At 42.8% G+C, this 18290-nt stretch overlaps 1 protein-coding gene across 1 annotated transcript in view; it reads left to right on the forward strand.

Moving 5' to 3' along the window:
* The first annotated feature begins 3463 nt into the window (after positions 1-3463).
* Positions 3464-18290, forward strand: part of HTR7 (5-hydroxytryptamine receptor 7) — a 54913-nt gene continuing 40086 nt past the window's right edge. Inside the window, exon 1 of the mRNA XM_030204822.1 lies at positions 3464-3990. Coding sequence (XP_030060682.1) covers positions 3464-3990 — 527 coding nt within the window. The remainder of the gene's footprint in view (positions 3991-18290) is intronic.

The raw sequence follows: 18290 nt of genomic DNA on the forward strand, positions 1-18290 counted from the left end.
ATATCTAATTTTTCATTTAGTGCAATATATTCTAACTCTCCCATCTTATTTCTTAGGCATCCGGCATCTGACATTCACATATAGACATTTATCCAGACAAGAGAGGGGAATCACTTATATTGTTTTTGTTTTATTTCTTATAGATCCGTGCACTAGGGGTGATGGATGAGGGATGAACTAGGTGGTGGGCCATTCTTTCGTGCTATGGGCATTTCAATAAGCTCTTGTTTGGCCTTATGGACCTCACCTGGCCTTGGAAGCTGCTGGAGTGGTGGTTGTCTGGATGGGCATTCGCGGCATACACTGGGGATCAGTTCCTGCTAGAGTTGGGCTTTCATGAGGGGAGCAATCAGTCTCCGTGGGTGATCCTTGTCCATCTGAGTGGGAATGATTTGGGTAAGACCATGGGACAGTAGGTTAGAGTGGGTGAGGAAAGATTGTTCTACCTTGTTGGACTGGTTACTGACCAGGGTGGTTTTCAGGTTAGTTACAATTGTCTAAATGTTGGGGGGAAGGGGGAGGCATGGAAGGACGTTTTCGAGGGGGTGGTGTCCATCTCTCAGACATCAGCCTGGATTTGTTTAATAATGACCCGCAGGAGGCCTTGGAGAGGATACTGAGGTTGGGGACTGTTAGGGGCCACACTTTATTTTGGGGGAAGTCGTGTGTAGTTATCTACACCTGGCTGTGGCAGAAAACCTGAGCCAGTGGGGACATAAAGGGGAGAGATAAGATATTAAGCGAAGCTTGCAGGCTGTTGGGATTGTGGGGGTACAGCTTCGGAGGACAGCCTATACGAGAACAGGAGCTGTTACCCCTGGATTCCTCTGGGATGGTGAAGGAATTCGACAAAGGGGGAAATAGTTGGGTGAAGAAAAGAAAGGGTAAGGTGGGCAGGGCAAGCAGCTGTTCTGGGTGTAGATATGCCTGGAGATGGGTGGTTGCTTTCAAAATGGAGATGCAGTTAAATGTTGTCCCCTAGTCATGTTAGCTCGGGTTAGACAGCATGGATGGCACTGTGCATCGAGGTCTGGGGACATGGTAATTCATCAGTACCTTTACTTATATCTTTTTCTTTTTTGTATACTGTTAGGAGTTCTTTTTGGACAATAGTCCTGATTTTTATATTGTTTATTGTACTCCGCTTTGATGGTTTTCCCTAAGTGGTTAATCAAATAAAAACATCCTGAGCCTGAACTTGAATTGTTTGTTGAACAAATAAGGCTGCAGCCAAGTTGAGTCCTGAGTTTCTGTCTCTGGTGTGTTTATTTGCTACTTGGTCGGTCGGTGTTTGGGGGTTAAAGGATATAGGGTATGTGTGGGGGGGGGATGGGGCAGATCAGAAGTGATCCCGAGTGCCTCTGTTATCCGGAGATAACAGGGCCAGAAGGGTGATGGAGTCAGGTATGCGGTGACAGTGGGGATGGTGGCGAGCCAAGATGCGTGGGAACGGGGTGCACCTTCGCACTGGTGAATCAAGGCACGCACAGTGTTCAAACCCCATGCGTGCTGATTGGATGGCTAGCTGTGAATGTTGGGCAGTTGCAAGGGGCTAAGCTGGTGGCCATGCATTCCTCCTGCCCATCCGTGGGAGTTGGTTTTTTTTGTCTTGTTTTTCTATGGTTGAATCTTTGCTGTTACTTTGGGTTTTGGCAAACATTGTTGTCAGAGCAGGCGGGACATAAAGGGGTGAGGTAAGATATTAATAACCGAAGCTCGCAGGCTGTTGGGGTGCAGTTTTGGAGGACAGCCTATACAAGGACAGGAGGTGATACCCCTGGATTTCTCTGAGATGGTGGAGGAAGTTGGCAAAGGGAGGGGGACAATAATAGCAAGAAACAAAGGAAGGGCAAAGTGGGCAGGGCAAGCAGATGTGCTGGGACTGTGGCAGGCTGTTTGTTCACACCTGGCTGGGTGTACCTATGCCTGGAGTTTTTTTTTTTTTTTTTTTTGGGGGGGGGGGGGGGGGGTTGCTTTCAAAATGGAGATGCAGTTAAATGTTTCCCCCAAGTCACATTCATTGGCTCCGGTTAGGAATTGTTTGTTGTACAAAGATGCAGCCAAGATGCAGTTCAACTTGAACTCCAATGGCTCTGTCTCCAGTGTGTTTATTTGCTACTTGATCGGGGGGGGGGGGGGGGGGGTGTTTGGGGGCTAAAGGGGCATATGGTGTGGGGAAGAGGGATGGGTGCAGATCCAGAGCGATCCGTCCTCATAGGGGGTTTCACTCACGTGCCCCATGGGCATACAGTATAATACAATATGGGATTCTGTTCTGGGATGGGGGAGAAGGATACGGAAGAGACAGACTTACCCGAACAATAAAATAATCTATCCGTGCCTGAAAGCTTTAGCTAGCTGCTTTCCCCTTCTCGTCTCATGGTCTCGTCTCATCCCAACCAACAGCACCCAGTTTGACATTCTAGACTGGGAGAATCTCTTCCACAGCAGTCCCAGCCTAAAACAGAGCAAGGTCTCCCCGGATCGAGAGATGTAAAGAAAGCTATAGAGTGAAACATGCAGGGAGTCACTGTAGCAAGTAGCAACGTAGCAAAGGCAGGAAATGGCCAAGCATCACACACAAGCTTTGAGCAGGACTCAGAAGCTGAGGGATGATACCTGCACCGCGTTTAAATTCAGCCATCCGATATAACCCACATATAAGCGCGTACATCCTTAAAGTTCTATAGGACTAGTTTGAATTTAGTCATTTTTTTTTTCAATGGTAGGGGGAGGGCTGGATCAGCGGGCTCTCTTCTGTGTGTTCCAGCCTCTCCTCTTCCCTGCAAGCTGCCTGGATGGGGAAGGGGCTCGAGAGAGGAGTTGAACTGCTGATGAGGGAGTCTCAGTGCTGAAGTCCAGAGTGTCCCTGCCTAGCGAGGCTTCTCCATGTGGAATTCAGGAGCAGAAAGAGGAGATTTCAGCCATCTCATACAACTTTTATTTGTGTTTAAGCAGAGCACAGATCATTTTATTTCTGTTACAAGGGACTGTTTATTAGGTGGAAATCTTTCACGGGGCTTTGGATTTAGCTCACACTTTTTTCAGTTGTAGCTCAAGGCGAGTTACATTCAGAGGGAGTAGGTATTTTCCTGACCCCCCCTCCCCCCCCGCCGGGAGAGTTTACAGTCCTAAGTTTGTACCTGATGATGTCGTCCGAGCTCTGAAAATACGTGTTCGTTTGGTAGCGAAAAGAATTCTCTCGTTGCCAAAAGAATCATGCTGTCGAGAAGTTCAGGAAAGTTTAGGCTGTGACGCCTGGCAAGGATCAGATAATCTGACTGAAGAGGACCGATTTGATTACAAAGGTAGTATTTGGTTCCAAATCCATCCGACTTCTTATGTGGTCTTCAGCGATAGAAGTCGAAGAGGATCTTTACGAACATCTGTGGGGGAGAAAAAAAATAAACGCGCAACTGCATAGTGGTCGTTCAGGCTGTCTTCATGGGTGAAATAAGTCGCAATGGTCATCGAAATCAACGGCAGTCATCACATGTACGGTAACATCAGATCCTTTGTGCTAGAGGATCTTCCAGACCTAAGCGCAAGTAGAATGATTTCTGGCTCTTCGAATCCGCGTCTGCTGAAGATTATTCAAGATGTCACTTCAAGTCCGATGCCAACTTCTAGCTTTTCCGCAGAAAACAACACCCAGTGTGGGGAACGAATCCTGTATTATGGACCCTTTGAGAAGCTTATAATAGGGGCCATTCTTTCTTTGATCACCTTGCTAACTATCGCTGGGAATTGTTTAGTAGTCATTTCAGTGTGTTTTGTAAAGAAATTAAGACAGCCCTCTAACTATTTAATAGTTTCTCTGGCTTTGGCTGATCTTTCAGTGGCGGTGGCAGTCATGCCCTTTGTTAGCGTTACAGACCTAATTGGAGGAAAATGGATTTTTGGGCACGTTTTCTGCAATGTCTTTATTGCTATGGATGTGATGTGTTGCACAGCTTCAATTATGACTTTGTGTGTCATAAGTATTGACAGGTGAGTAGAAATCGCCCATGTGTATTTTGCTTTCAGCCCTGTCAGTGTCTGCTTGCCTATCTCTCTTTAAAAAAAAAAAAAAAAAAAAAATAGCGCAGCTCATAGGAGCAGACTCTGTGGGTGCTTGAGCACCCCCAATATCGACAAAATTCCTTGTATGTGTCAGGGGAGGGGAGTTATTTCCATCGGGCTTAGCACCCCTAATAATTTCGAAAAGTTGGGCCCCTGTGGTGGCTATAATATTACCGTTCTGTTTTAGTTTCACATTTGTAAGGTTTTAAATTAAAACAGACGCTGCAATGAGGGCTCAAACCCCTATATAACTATTTGGTATTTTTAAACATCCAGGACGTAAAAAAAAGAGTAAGCAGTTATTTTAACTGTTGAAAATCCACAAGGCGTTTCTTCTGGTTTTGCTTTCTAATGTGAACCTTTCCTGAAAGTATAGTAACAAGCCATCGTTTAGTAATAACATACATACATACATACATATATATATATATATATATATATATATATATATATATATATATATATAAGCCAATTCCATCAAGCACTTCACATGCTGCATAACGAGTAGTAAAAATATTAAATTTAAGTTCAAAGATGCATGAAAAGCAAACCATTATTCAGAAGTCTGGTTGAAAGATATCCTTAGGAAACCTATCATAATCCCTAAGGATTTTTCCCGCAGCAACAGAATTAGCAAACCGCCCGAATGAATATAGGTGTGTTTTGTACTCAGAGCAGAGAAAGACACTCTTTCTGAACCATATAGAAGCATATCATAATCATGTTTTGTCTGAATGATTTATCTCTCTTGAATTCATCTCTCTGGGATCAATAATAATGCAATCTCATCTTCAGAGAATATAATAAACCTGTTTTCAGCACTTGAAAATTATTTTGAATAATTGAGGCTCTATCTGTGCATCCTGCAGTCTCTCTAAAGTAAAATAGGAAGCTTTGATAGGTCTTTAGCTGTCTGCAAACATTTTCTTACAGAAGTAGGGTCCAAAATAGGAGGAACTCTTCAAAAATATTTTTGAATGCTTTTTCAGGTGCATTTGTTATAATCTTTATTAACAGAACATAATAATTCACTTTTTAAAATCCAAACGCTGTTAATTTTCAGCACTCTTAAGGTATGTATCTCTGTTTGCATTTAGAGTGTAAATACATTAACTGGCACTGTAATTTTATCCAGTGCAGCTGTAATAAAAACAGTTAAGCTGTGCCTTTTGTTTTAGAATTAGATTGGTTTAAAGCTGTGCCATGAATGCTTTCCTTACAGAGAGGCAATATAATTATTTCCATTAATGGTGGGAAAACCTGATTACTAAGACCTTTCATTGTGGGTTGTGCCTACTGTTTTCAAGATTTCTTGATGTGCTGCACATAATCCCCCCCCCCCCCCCCCGTTTACTAAGCCATGTGGCAATGCTGATACAGCCCATTCAGAGGGGCCCTTTTACTAAGCTGCCAGTAGCAGGGACCATTTCTGCCACACGCTGAGGCCCTTTTTACCGCAGCGGGTAAATAGGCCAAGAAAAGACATAGCCATGTGGTAAGATTGCTCTTACTGTGTGGTCATGTAGGGGATGGAAGAAGGAGCACTTACCACCACCCATTGAGGTGGTGGTAAGGACTCCCATGCAAGCCCAGTGGTAACTGGGTAGCATGCAGCAGGGGCATAGCCAGACCTCGGCAGGAGGGGGGTCCAGAGCCCAAGGTGGGTGGGGCATATTTTAGCCCGCCTCCTGCAGCAACCGACCCCCCCTGCCGCCAACCCTCCCCCGCCACTTTTGACCCCCCCTGCCACCGCCAACCCTCCCCCATAACTGCCGCTGCCAGGTACCTTTGCTGGCGGGGGTCCCCAACCCCCACCAGCCTTAGTCTTCTTCAGCGCTGGTCTGCTGGCAGGGTGGGGGAGGGTCAGTGGTGGCGGTGGCAGGAGGGGGGGTCGATAATAGAGGGGGCTAGGGCTAAATCTGTGGGGGCCCATGCCCCCATGGCCCACCTAGCTATACCCCTGGCATGCAGTGCTGTCTGATTACCACCAGGTAATCTCACGCGGAAATATTTTTTGAATATTTCTGCTAGCACCAGAAATGCCACCAATGGGGGTGGAACTACTGCCTGTGCCTGCACTGGGCCAGTGGTAGCTCAAGATTGGGGCTTAGTAAAAGGGCCCCAAACTGAATGGGCTGTGTCGGCATTAGCGTGCGGCTTAATAAACAGGGGCGTATGTATACTATTCATTTATTGGGAATAGCTTTTTTTTATCAAATTTCCTAATTATTCTTGTCCTTTCTTTTAATGTGCTAAAAAGCATCTTAAAATTCAGAAGTTAGTAGTGTCTTTTAAGAATGAACTTTAACCTAGATCCAGTAATTCTATTTCCCATCTGTACTGTAGTCAAAAAGCACTGTGCAAATCAGTGGCGTTCCTGGGGGGGGGGGGGGGGGCGGTGGGTGCGGTCCGCCCTGGGTGCACGCCGCTGGGGGGTGCCGCGCGTGCCTGTCCGTCGTTTGTTTCATGCTTCCTCTGTCCCGGAACAGGTTACTTCCTGTTCCGGGGCACAGCGGGAGCATGGAACAAACGAAGGACAGGCGCGCGCGGCATCCCCCCAGTGGTGTGCACGGGGGGTTTCTTTCGCGCGGGGGGGGGGTGTCCTTTCACCGGGGGGCTGCACTGCATCTGGGGGGGGCGCTGCACCCGGGGGGGTGGGGCGCATTGGCAATCCGCCCCGGGTGTCAGCCCCCCTAGGAACACCACTGCTGCAAATTCTACAGTACCTGTGCTCAGATTTTAGGCTGAAATGCCATCTATTACTAACTTGCTAGTTGTCACTCATGCATACTGCACTATTTTCTCTTCATTTCTATCCATTAAATAAAACCTGATACCTGATTTTGGTTCTTTGAATGTGGCTACATAGGACTAAATTCTATAGATAGAACCTAAAAAATTGACGTCATAAAAAGTGTTTAGTGTTATTCTTTAAATGGCACTTAAAGCTAGGCGCTGTTGATAGAATAGCGCTTAGCACCAGGAACTGCAACTGCATTTAGGCACGATTGATTACACCAACAAAACCTTGGTGTAAATCTCCACATCTAAATTAGGCACAGATCCCTGTTATTCTATAACAACATGCATAAATTGTGAGAAATGCCCCTGATCTGCCCATGACGCTCCCAAAGCTGTGCCCTCTTTTTGGGTCAGCATGTAAAATGTATGTGCGACTCCCATGCCTAAATTTACATGTGCAAATTTTAATTAGACCTAAGTAGCACCAATAACTGCTTGTTAAGAAGCCAATTATCGGCACTAATTGGATAGTTATTCATTTAGCGGCTCTTTTACTAAGCGGCGGTAATCCCAACGCGGGCACACTGCTCGCCAATCTGGAAGTACCACCAGGCTTCTAGAGGAACCCAGCAGTAGTTTCCACCCTCAGCACCCACCACCCACAGGCGCTACAAAAATGATGGTAGTCGGCTAGTGCCACGCACCTCCTGGTTATAGTGTGGGAGCCCTTACCACCACCTCAGTGGGTGGTGGTTAGTGCTTCCCCATGAAATGGCCACGCAATAAGTGATTCACTTACCACACAGCCATTTCTTTTTGGGAAAAAAATACAGCCTTTTACCTGCTGCGGTAAAGGGGGCCTCAGTGCGTGTCAAATACACATGCTGGCCCCCTTTTACTGCAGCTTAGTAAAAGGACCCCTTAAATTGCATGCACACATTAGGTATGCACCCAAATGTGTGCACAAAATATTTAGTGACTTTTATAGAATTTGGGGGATAGGGCACAATTTGCATCAGTTACTTCACTCATCTTCATGGACGCCCTTTCAGGTGTATATTCATTTACTTTTTTGGAAACACTGTGCTTCCCACAATGAATATAGATTATAGAGCAGAGTGAACAGTGGAGTGCCACAGGGATCAGTACTGGGACCAGTGCTATTTAACATATTTATAAATGATATGGAAATCGGAAAGACGAGTGAGGTGATTAAATTTGCAGGTGACACAAAACTTTTCAAAGGTTGTTACAACACGTGCCGACTGTGAAATATTGCAGGAAGACCTTAGGAAATTGGAAGATTGGGCACCCAAATGGCAAATGAAGTTTAATGTGCACAAATGCAGGGTGATGCACATTGGAAAGAATAATGTGAATCATAGTTACCTGATGCTAGGGTCCACCTTGGGGGCCAGCACTCAAGAAAAATATCTTGGTGTCATTGTAGATAATACTCTGAAATCTTCTGCTTAGTATGCAGTAGCGGCCAAAAAAGCAAACAGTATGCTAGGAATTATTAGGAAGGGGATGGCGAATAAGACTGACAATACTATAATGCCTCTGTATCGTTCCATGTTGCGACTGCACCTTCAGTATTACATTCAGTTCTGGTCGCCATATCTCAGAACAGATATAGTAAAATTAGAAAAGGTTCAAAGAAGAGTGATCAGAAAGATAAAGGGAATGGATCTCCTCTCATATGAGGAAAGGCTAAAGAGGTTAGGGCTCTTCAGCCTGGAAAAAGACATGGATGAGGGGAGATATGATTGAGATCTTCAAAATCCTGAGTGGTATAGAACAAGTAGAAGTAAATCAATTTTTTACTCATTCCGAAAGTACAAAGACAAGGGGGCACTCAAGGAAGTTACATGGAAATACTTTTAAAACAAATAGGAGGAAACATTTTTTCACTCAATGAATAGTTAAACTCTGGAACTCTTTGCTGGAGGAAGTGGTAACAGCAATTAGCGTATCTAAGATTTGGACAAGTTCATGGAGGAAAAGTCCATAGTTTGCTATTGAGACAGACATGGGGAAACAACTGCTTGCCCTGGGATTTGTAGTATGGAATGTTGCGACAATTTGGGTTTCTGCCAGGTATTTGTGAACTGGCTTGGTCAATCTTTGGAAACAGGATACTGGGCTAGATGGATCATTGGTCTGACCCAGTATGGCTACTCTTATGTTATGTAAATAATGAAAATCATTTCTGAAGAAAATTTTGACCTGGAAGTTTGAAAAGTAGAACAGTTTTATTAAAAGCTGTCTATAAAGCGCTGTGTCTCTACTTTTTCTGTTGTTTACCATAGCAACCCTCGTACCATACATTGATTGTGCCCAGTGCACATTTTAATACACACTGCACTGATTTATTCAACATTTTTACTATATTTCAGAGAAGAGTACAATTAATTGCCAGATTTTCCAAAATGTTAACATTAACACCCCATCCTCCTGCCAATATAGCAGGAATTCTGTTTCCTAATGTTGGTATTATTCTTTGTTTTCTAAGAATTCAAAAGATCTATTTAATGCATGTGTTTTAAAAAAAAGAAGAAGAGGAATCCATAATACATATCATGCCAGTGCTAATTTCATGACATCTGTTTCTAAATTTAGTTATGTGTAGTAAACTTTAACCCTCCATTGCCCCAGGTACAAATAAGTACCTGTATACAATATGTAAGCCGCATTGAGCCTGCCATGAGTGGGAAAGCGCGGGGTACAAATGTAACAAAAAAAAATTTATGATTCATCTAAAGCAGTGGTTCTCACCCTTTTTCCACTCAAGACATACCTGATGGACAGTGTTCATATACGTGACACACTTCATACATGACCCTCATGGATCTTTAGTCTGGTACTATATGGCAGTTCTTATGAATTAAAATATATACATGCTCTGCATCCACAAAACTGATACAGATAATAGCTAGCACATTTTCTCCATGCAAGTTACCATACCCCCCAACAATTCTGATTCTAATGTCATCTGAGTAATAGTAGCATATATCTCTCCACACAGAGAAATACAGTTGAGTCTCGATTATCCGATCTAAATGTGACCAACAGGTTATTGGGCAGGGCTGGCTCAAGGCAAAATGCTGCCTGAGGCGGAGCTTGTATGGCCCCCCCCCCCCCCCGGGCTGGAAATTTGGGTATTGCTGGATACCAGGTTTTTTTTAATAGGTCTATTCAGAAGATGTGCAAGGTTGACAAACAATAATTGGCATGATTCAATACAAAACTATGAGGTGCAGAAGAGATCGTGCCACCAGACTTGCTCTATTAATACCATCTGCTCCATTTATGGACCAGGCAGCCAGTCTACAAGGGGTTGTACATCCATATACTTATGCCCTTTTTATTCATCTCCTACAGACCTCAAATTTAAATGCATTACAGCTACATACCTCCCATTTGACTGAGTAATGGAAAAGGAGCTGGAAATTGTGTTGGATGGATTTAAAACCTTCCATCTGTGTTGGATCCCTTGTCTATCTTTCTGGGCAAGGATTGAAAGTCAGTGGCATTGTCTTTTTTCTCCCAAATAATATTCTCTGAAGGTTGGGCTTGTAGCATGGCAGTGAGACCATTCTTGGAAAAATCTGTGATGAATAAGATTTTCTTTCCTCATATTATCCAATATGTACTTTCCTATTTGTGGGAAAATTAAGAAAGTTGTGTATTATAGACTCCTGGACCTTTTGGAAGATAGGAGGGAGGGTTTGGGTGGGGAGGTTATGATTATTGTTTTCTATTATGAATGTTATTGTACCCACACTGTATAACTTTTGTTAAAAGCTAGCGGGTTGTAGGACTCAGTTAAATTAAATTAAACAGGATCATCTATGGACTGCAATTAGGTCTTTGAAAGGGCCACAGAATGGAAATGGTCTGATTGGCTTTGTTGGATGATATTTATATGACACCAATAGGGGTTTTGATTTTTTGATGGTGTTTTTGGATTTGTGTACTGCTTTTGATATGGTGAATCATTCTCTGCTGTTGCAGTATTTGGAATCAGAGGTGTGACTCTCAGCTGGTTGCAGTGCTATCTTGTTGATAGGGCTCAAAGTGGATTTTGGAATAATACTCACTCTAAGTCATTCACTTTGGCTTGCAATTTACTACAAGACTCTGTATTACCACAGCTTTTATATAATGTTTATGTGAGCTCTTTGGTGGCCATTATTTTCAGGTATGGCATTACATATCATAGAAACATAGAAAAATGTAGACAGATAAAGACCTTATGGGCTATCCAGTCTGCCTATCTATTTATAGATGACATCCAATTGAGAATCTTGGTAAGAGTTAACCATATGTCTAACATAAATGCATGCCTGGATACAGTGGCAGAATGACTGAAGATTAATTGACTATGTATTTTTATTGAGACTTCTGGAAGGTACACCAACATAATTTTGACACAAATTACATTGCTTATGTTATTATGCATTACAGAAACGACACACAGATTTTTTATTCTCATGATTATACTCTGCTGCTGCTTCCCTTCCACTTGTCTTTTAAATTGTCCCCTCTTTCACTCCACATTGACTTTCTAGTCCTACAATATATTCATCTCTCATACTTATACTTCAACTAATCCCCATCCTGGAGTCACCCAGTAATCAAAGAGACCTGGTTGGGCACCATTGCATTTAACAGATGTCCATCCCTTCTTGGGTCATCTGAGTGTCTTTAAACTGATGCCACAACTGCCTATATAATACCCACTCAAACTTAGCCTTGAATTTAGCATCTTGTAATTCACAGAATGCCATTTTTCATATTAGATTAACCTAGCCTTTGCAGAGGAAACCTCTTCTTCCACCCAGTATTTAAGAAATGTCTTCTCTGCTAGGAGTAGTGCTATTTGTATACATTTTATTTTTGCTTTCTGAAATTTATTGTCCCCTAGTGGTTTCTCATCTCCCAACAGCAACAAAATATGGGGGTGATCATATAAATGTGTGCCTATGAAATATATAAATCACTGTCTATGTGAGTGTGGAAAAATCTCAATAGCGGGGATAATAACCAAATATATGACTCAATTCCAGCGCTTTCTTCAATCATTCAATGACAATAAATTTAAAGCCATAAGACCACAATTGAACCATCAGTAGCAACTCTTTTCACTTGAACAACCTGTTCATGGCTCACCAAATCTCATCATTGGTTCAACTACACATGGTCTATATGCTTGAATAATTTTCTACACCGTGTAACTCTTATGTTCTCTTAACAATTTATTGTAACACACTTATCTAAAATCTTCTGGACCAGATGCCAACATGGGCCATGTTGCAGAGACTGCATCAGGGTGTGGTCCTGTATGTCTGTTGTCAGTATTGACTGAAATGCATCTTGAATGATTGAAGAACGCGCTGGGATTGAGACATATACATGATATACAAATGCACCCAGAGGGCACTTAACAGATGCATATTCTATAAAGGAAATTAGGCTGGTCTATGTGTGCCTAAGTGCTGGTGATACATGCTGGCCCATAAATATTAGCAAATTAAAAGTAATGGGAAACCATACATCAATTAACAATTCTTAAATACATACCCCATAAAAATGTGAGAATATGATCTGTAATTACACTAATAGATTGTGAGCCCTCCTGGGACAGAGAAATATCCAGTGTACCTGAATGTAACTCACCTTGAGCTACTACTGAAAAAGGTGTGAGCAAAATCTAATTAAATAAATAAATAATATTTATTAAATTTAGCAACACCATAATATACCAATATCCACTTAAAATTCAACCAACCCTAAAACTCCCAATATAAAATATTAGTTGCTAGTATCCCTTGGTTAACATAATATTTTAATCAGTCCTGAAAAATCTTATACTTGATAGTCACATATATCTTTGGTGAATACATCTGGTAAAACAAACAAACTATTGAACTTTTCCCTTAACCAACGGTCTTTTAAAAGACCAGTTTATGTTTGCTTTACCAGGCGTATTCATCAAAGATATATGTGACTATCAAGTATACACATCAAGACTCCTGAGGCAGGCACGTATGTGCCGAAACATGGTGCCATGTCGGGTCAGCTTAAATAAACACCTATAATTTAACTTTGGAGTCCTGTTTTCGAAGAGCCTAATCTAGTTTCCACTCGTTGTTTGACTTTCAGGCTCATTTTCGAAAGAGAAGGATGCCCATCTTTCGACACAAATCGGAAGATGGGTGTCCTTCTCACAGGGTCGCCCAAATCGGAATAATCAAAAGCCGTTTTGGGCGCCCCCAACTGCTTTACGTCACAGGGGTGTGTCGTGGGGTAGCGAAGGTGGGATTTGGGCGCGCCTAACACATGGGCGTCCTTGACCCATAATGGAAAAAAAAGGGCATCCCTGAGAGCACTTGGATGACTTTACCTGGTCCTGTTTTTCTTACGACTAAGGTACAAAAAGTTGCTCAAACTGACCAGATGACCATCGGAGAGAATTGGGGATCACCTCCCCTTACTCCCCCAGTGGTCACCAGCCCCCTCCCACCCTCAAAATCATCTTTAAAAATATTTTGTGCCAACCTCTATGCCAGCCTCAAATGTCATACTCAGGTCCATCACAGCAGTATGCAGGTCCCTTGAGCAGTTTTAGTGCACTTCAGGCAGGCGGACCCAGGCCCATCCCCCCTACCTGTTACACTTGTGGTGGTAAATGTGAGCCCTCCAAAACCCACCCAAAACCCACTGTACCCACATCTAGGTGCCCCCCTTCACCCCTAAGGGCTGTGGTAGTGGTGTACAGTTGTGGGTAGTGGGTTTTGGGGGAGTTTGGAGGGCTCAGCAGACAAGGTAAGGGTGCAATTTGTGAAGTCCACTACAGTGCCCCCTAGGGTGCCCAGTTAGTGTCCTGGCATGTGAGGGGGACCAATGCACTACGAATGCTGGCTCCTCTGATGACCAAAGGGCTTGCATTGGGTCGTTTCTGAGATGGGTGTCCTTGGTTTCCATTATCGCCTAAAATCAGAAACGACCAAGTCTAGGGACGACCATCTCTAAGGACAACCTAAATATCAAGATTTGGGCGTCCCTGACCGTATTATCGAAACGAAAGATGGACGTCCGTCTTTTTTCGTTAATACGGGTTTCCCCGTCCCTCCACTGGGATGTTTTGTGAGGACGTCCTCAGCAAAACTTGGGCGTCCCTTTCAATTATGCCCCTCCAAGTCTACTTCGTGGAACCTTTGTGTTCTTTCCACTCATCATGTTTTTTTTGTAATTCCTGATGCCCAATTTAGGTGCACATCCTTGGTATTCTATAACACTGCATGCAGTATTTAGGAATGCCTCTGACTCACCATGCACTCCCTTGGCTGCACCTCCTTTTGGGTTGCACACTATGGGATTTGGGCACACATTTTTATAGAATAGCGTGTAGCAAGATGTGTGCACAAATTCAAATTGGCGCCAATTAGTGCCAATAGCACCCAATTATTGCCACTAATTGGCTTGTTAACCGATTTAGTTGGGCGCACATCTTGGATCAGCATGCAATTTTAGGCGCTAAATATAGAATCCAGAGGTACATTATTTCCTTTCAAACTAACTCATCTTCATATCCTTTTTCACATGAAAACACTACCAGTACCACACTGTTCTTATGCAAATGTATTTTAATACTCATCCCCATCTTTCATGTGTATACACAACTAAACCTATAAGAAAAAACATCGCACATAATACATGGGTCTTTTGGAGTTTGCAAAGATCATGTAGTGGGTCTTCTTTTATTGGTCCTTTAAAAGATATTGCAACCTTCTAAGGGGGCCATTTACCAGTGGTTAGCATGCTAACAGCATAGCCCATGCTATCTACTGCAGAATTCATAGAAATAGAATAGAACTTGTGGCAGATATTGGATCTGACAGAAGGCCCACTAAGTATTCATGTTTTTTTTTCATACTGCGACACTTTTAGGGCCATTTAGTACTGGTTTGCGAAAGTTTAAGCGTTAGCATGCATTATGAGCTATAGTGCCCATAGTAATAAACTGGGCACTGTGACAGACAGTGCAAGTTAATACACAAACCATTAATAAATGACCCCTAAGAGTGCCATAATATTTAAAAATACATGGGATCAAGCAGGAATTATCAGAGTCCATATCTGGATTTTCAGAGGCCTTTTCCATTCAGTGTGTCTTGGCACTATAGGCTAGATTCAATATATGGCGCCTGAAAAATCCACGTAGAAAAAAATGTCTAGGCGTAATCTCTAAAGTACACCTAAATTTTATAGAATAGGCTTAAATTTCCACATGGTATATAGAATGCATTGAGTGCCTGTCCACACAACCAAATTTGGTCACCTCCATTTAGGACATGTTTTACTTGGCATAAATCCTGTCACCTAAATTAGGTACTGAGTGGATGTATTCTATAATAATGTACATAGATTTTATAATTCCCACACCCCACCCATGGCCACATCCCCTTTTCAACTCACGTGACTTATAATTTACAAACAGAATCAAAGACTTGCATGTTTTCCTTGAAAGGTCTTTTTAAAGACCAGTCCATTGAATCACAGATTGAAAAGTTTTATATGTAGAGATCTTGAGATCCATTTGTCCAAGAAGACTCCGAGTCTTTGATGAATAAACATTCTCAAGCATCAAGATTGTCCACTTTGTCTTTGGAATCCGTGGTCATTCTCCCACTATCCCCCTTTTATCTGTTTTCTTCTTTGGGACTACAGAGTTCTCCGCCTAGGCGTGTTTCTGCTGGAACATTTTACTAAGTAGCGCCAGGCCATTATACCTGAGTATTCACTGTCAGCCAGTATCTGGATACCAGCACTAAGTATCTGGGTATAAAAAGCTTGAGGTGGCCCACGTTAGAAAGACCAGGAGAACTAGCTAGAAACAGTCATTGAGGGTCTATGTACTGGACTGAGTAAACCAGTTGTAGGAAGGGTAGCTGTCTAGTGGTGCCTTTTGCTGTGATCATCTTGCCATTAGTCAAATAATGAGTAGTAACTTATGATTCCATCTGTTTTATGCTGTGCAACACCAGATGCTCTAACAATAGAAATGTCATTCAAGTGCAATAACATTATACTTAAAAGGGAAGAATGTTTAGTACAGTTCTGCGTGGAATGAGTATTAATATTTTGCTTTTTAAAATAATGAGAAGGCAAGTAACAATGTTCTGGAGAAAATCAGGCTTCAATAAATTGGCTGGGATAAAAATATTAACTTGAATATATAAAGGGCCCCTAAGTTTAGGCACCAATTGTGTGCACTAATTTACAGAATAGGTGCAGTTAACTGTATGAATGACATCACAAATTGGCATTCAAATGCTTATGTGGTAGGTGCTATTCTATAACATTGGCGCATTAGTTGCAAAGGGCTAGATTCCAAATATGGCACCACAAAAATCAGCACTGAAAAAAGCACTGTTCTATAAGCCACGCTTACGGTTAGGTGTGGTTTATAAAATAGCACTTATGCCTGGGAATCATGCCCAACTTTATGCATAGCCATTTGCACCAACTGAAACATGGTGCAAATGCCCACGTCTACATTAGGCACATATCCCTGCTATTCTATAACAATGTACATTAATTTTAGGAATGCCCCCGTTATTCCCATGACTTCCCATTGCACACCCAAATTTGAGCATGCAATTTTTGGTGACTTTTATAGAATCAGGGGGATGATGCCTAATAGGAAATAGGCTGTGCCAGTGGGTGGAGCATGGGCATGTCATGGGCGTTCCACCTAGCAATGTACACACTGCATTGCAAGACACATTTAGACACACCAGTTTATACCTGCCATCATGGGCCTCAGGTGACACTTTGCAGGAGCGCATGAGAAGGGGGTGGCTTTGCGGCATTTTACCTCATCACGGTGATGTTCCAAACCCGACAGCAGTAGCGATTCCCATAAGCTGCTCTGCCACCGTCGGCACCTGCCTATTCCCTTTACAGTAATTTCCTGTTTTGCTCAGGCAGCCATAGTAAAGGGAAGAGGTGGGTGCCGGTGGCAGCAGGGCGGCGTATGGGAATCACTGCCAGGTTTGGAACATCACCGTCATGAGGTAAAATGGCTGGGGCGGGGGGGGGGGGGGGGGGGGCAGCATCTCAGCCCAGGGGGGTGGATTGATAGCTCCACCTGAGGTGGCATCTTGCCTTGGGCCGGCCCTGCCTGCCATTGACCTGACTGAGCTGTTTAATCTAAGTTTCTGTATGCCAAAGTGATAAGGGTGTTTCTTTGTCACACCTACATTTAGATGTCACTTTATAGAACTGCCCTCTAACAGGCAGAAGATCAAAAGCAAACGCCGGCGCAAGTGATTAAGAAGTAAAAATAAGAAACAGTGGCTTACTGTGTTATAAATAAAATAATCTCCTTGGGTTGTATTTGTAGTCTTTGAGATTCATTTTATTTTTATTTATTTATTGATGGATTGGCAAAATCCCTGAAGCTTGTTTGAACACAGGTTTGAATACACCTCTTACATTATTTGTTTTACTTTGATCCCCTGGCACGAGGATGGTGTCAAAGCAAGAACACGAAACAGAAGGATCAAATCCCACAGACCAAGGACAGTGATGCAAAAAGCAGAACCAGATTGGAAGAAAAGTATGGAATCACAACAGTTTATTGAATTGGTGACCTGATGCGGCTGTGTTTTGGGAAAATGTGCCTGGAGCAGGGGTTCAACATTTAAAACATAAATACATCCAAAAGAACTACAATATACATAAAGATCTGTAGAACTCAATCTGTGACACTTTAAAAACAACAAAAAAATAAGTATTAAAGCACCTATAAACAACTCCCTGTGGAGCTGTGTATGATGTTGTTTTTTTAATTACATTTTCATGGAGTTCCCAAATATACAAATGGGTTTCTTTACCAAAGTTTATTTATATGTAATTTATTAAACATTAAGAAATCTTTTTTTAAGCACGGATTGAAATTTCTTATTTATGGCTTTGTTATTCTTATTGGCACAGCTTGCCATGACTTCTGCCCCTACCCCCTGATGCTTACCGCTCTGTTCAGGGTCCTCCATGGGACAGCACCTTGCTTCATCCGTGAGGTGTACACTGGCTTCCTAGGGCACGCACACATGCCACAGCCCATGTTTTATTGGGCTATTGGCAGAAAGCCTTGTGGGCATGCCCAAAGTGATGTCGTAGGCCTGGGTGTAATTAGGGGAAGCCCAGGACCTCCTCCTAGGACTTTGCAATGAGGTCTTCCAGGTTCTGCCTAGCCTGCTATATTTCCTGTCTCTGCTTTGCCTTGCCGGTGTCTTCAGGTTCTTTTCTTGCCTTAACTCGAAAAGATTGCCGTGCTGCAGTATTGTCTAGAGTCTAAGGCTCGTAATATAATACAAAATGTGCAGTGACTCTAGAATACAGATTTCAAAGAGGTGTGCTTAGAAGTCCTGCCTTGTTCATCTCTGAGTTCCAGTTCTGTCTTGTCTTTGAGT

The sequence above is a fragment of the Microcaecilia unicolor genome, chromosome 5 (assembly GCF_901765095.1).
Source record: "Microcaecilia unicolor chromosome 5, aMicUni1.1, whole genome shotgun sequence".
In the NCBI taxonomy this organism is placed as follows: domain Eukaryota; kingdom Metazoa; phylum Chordata; class Amphibia; order Gymnophiona; family Siphonopidae; genus Microcaecilia; species Microcaecilia unicolor.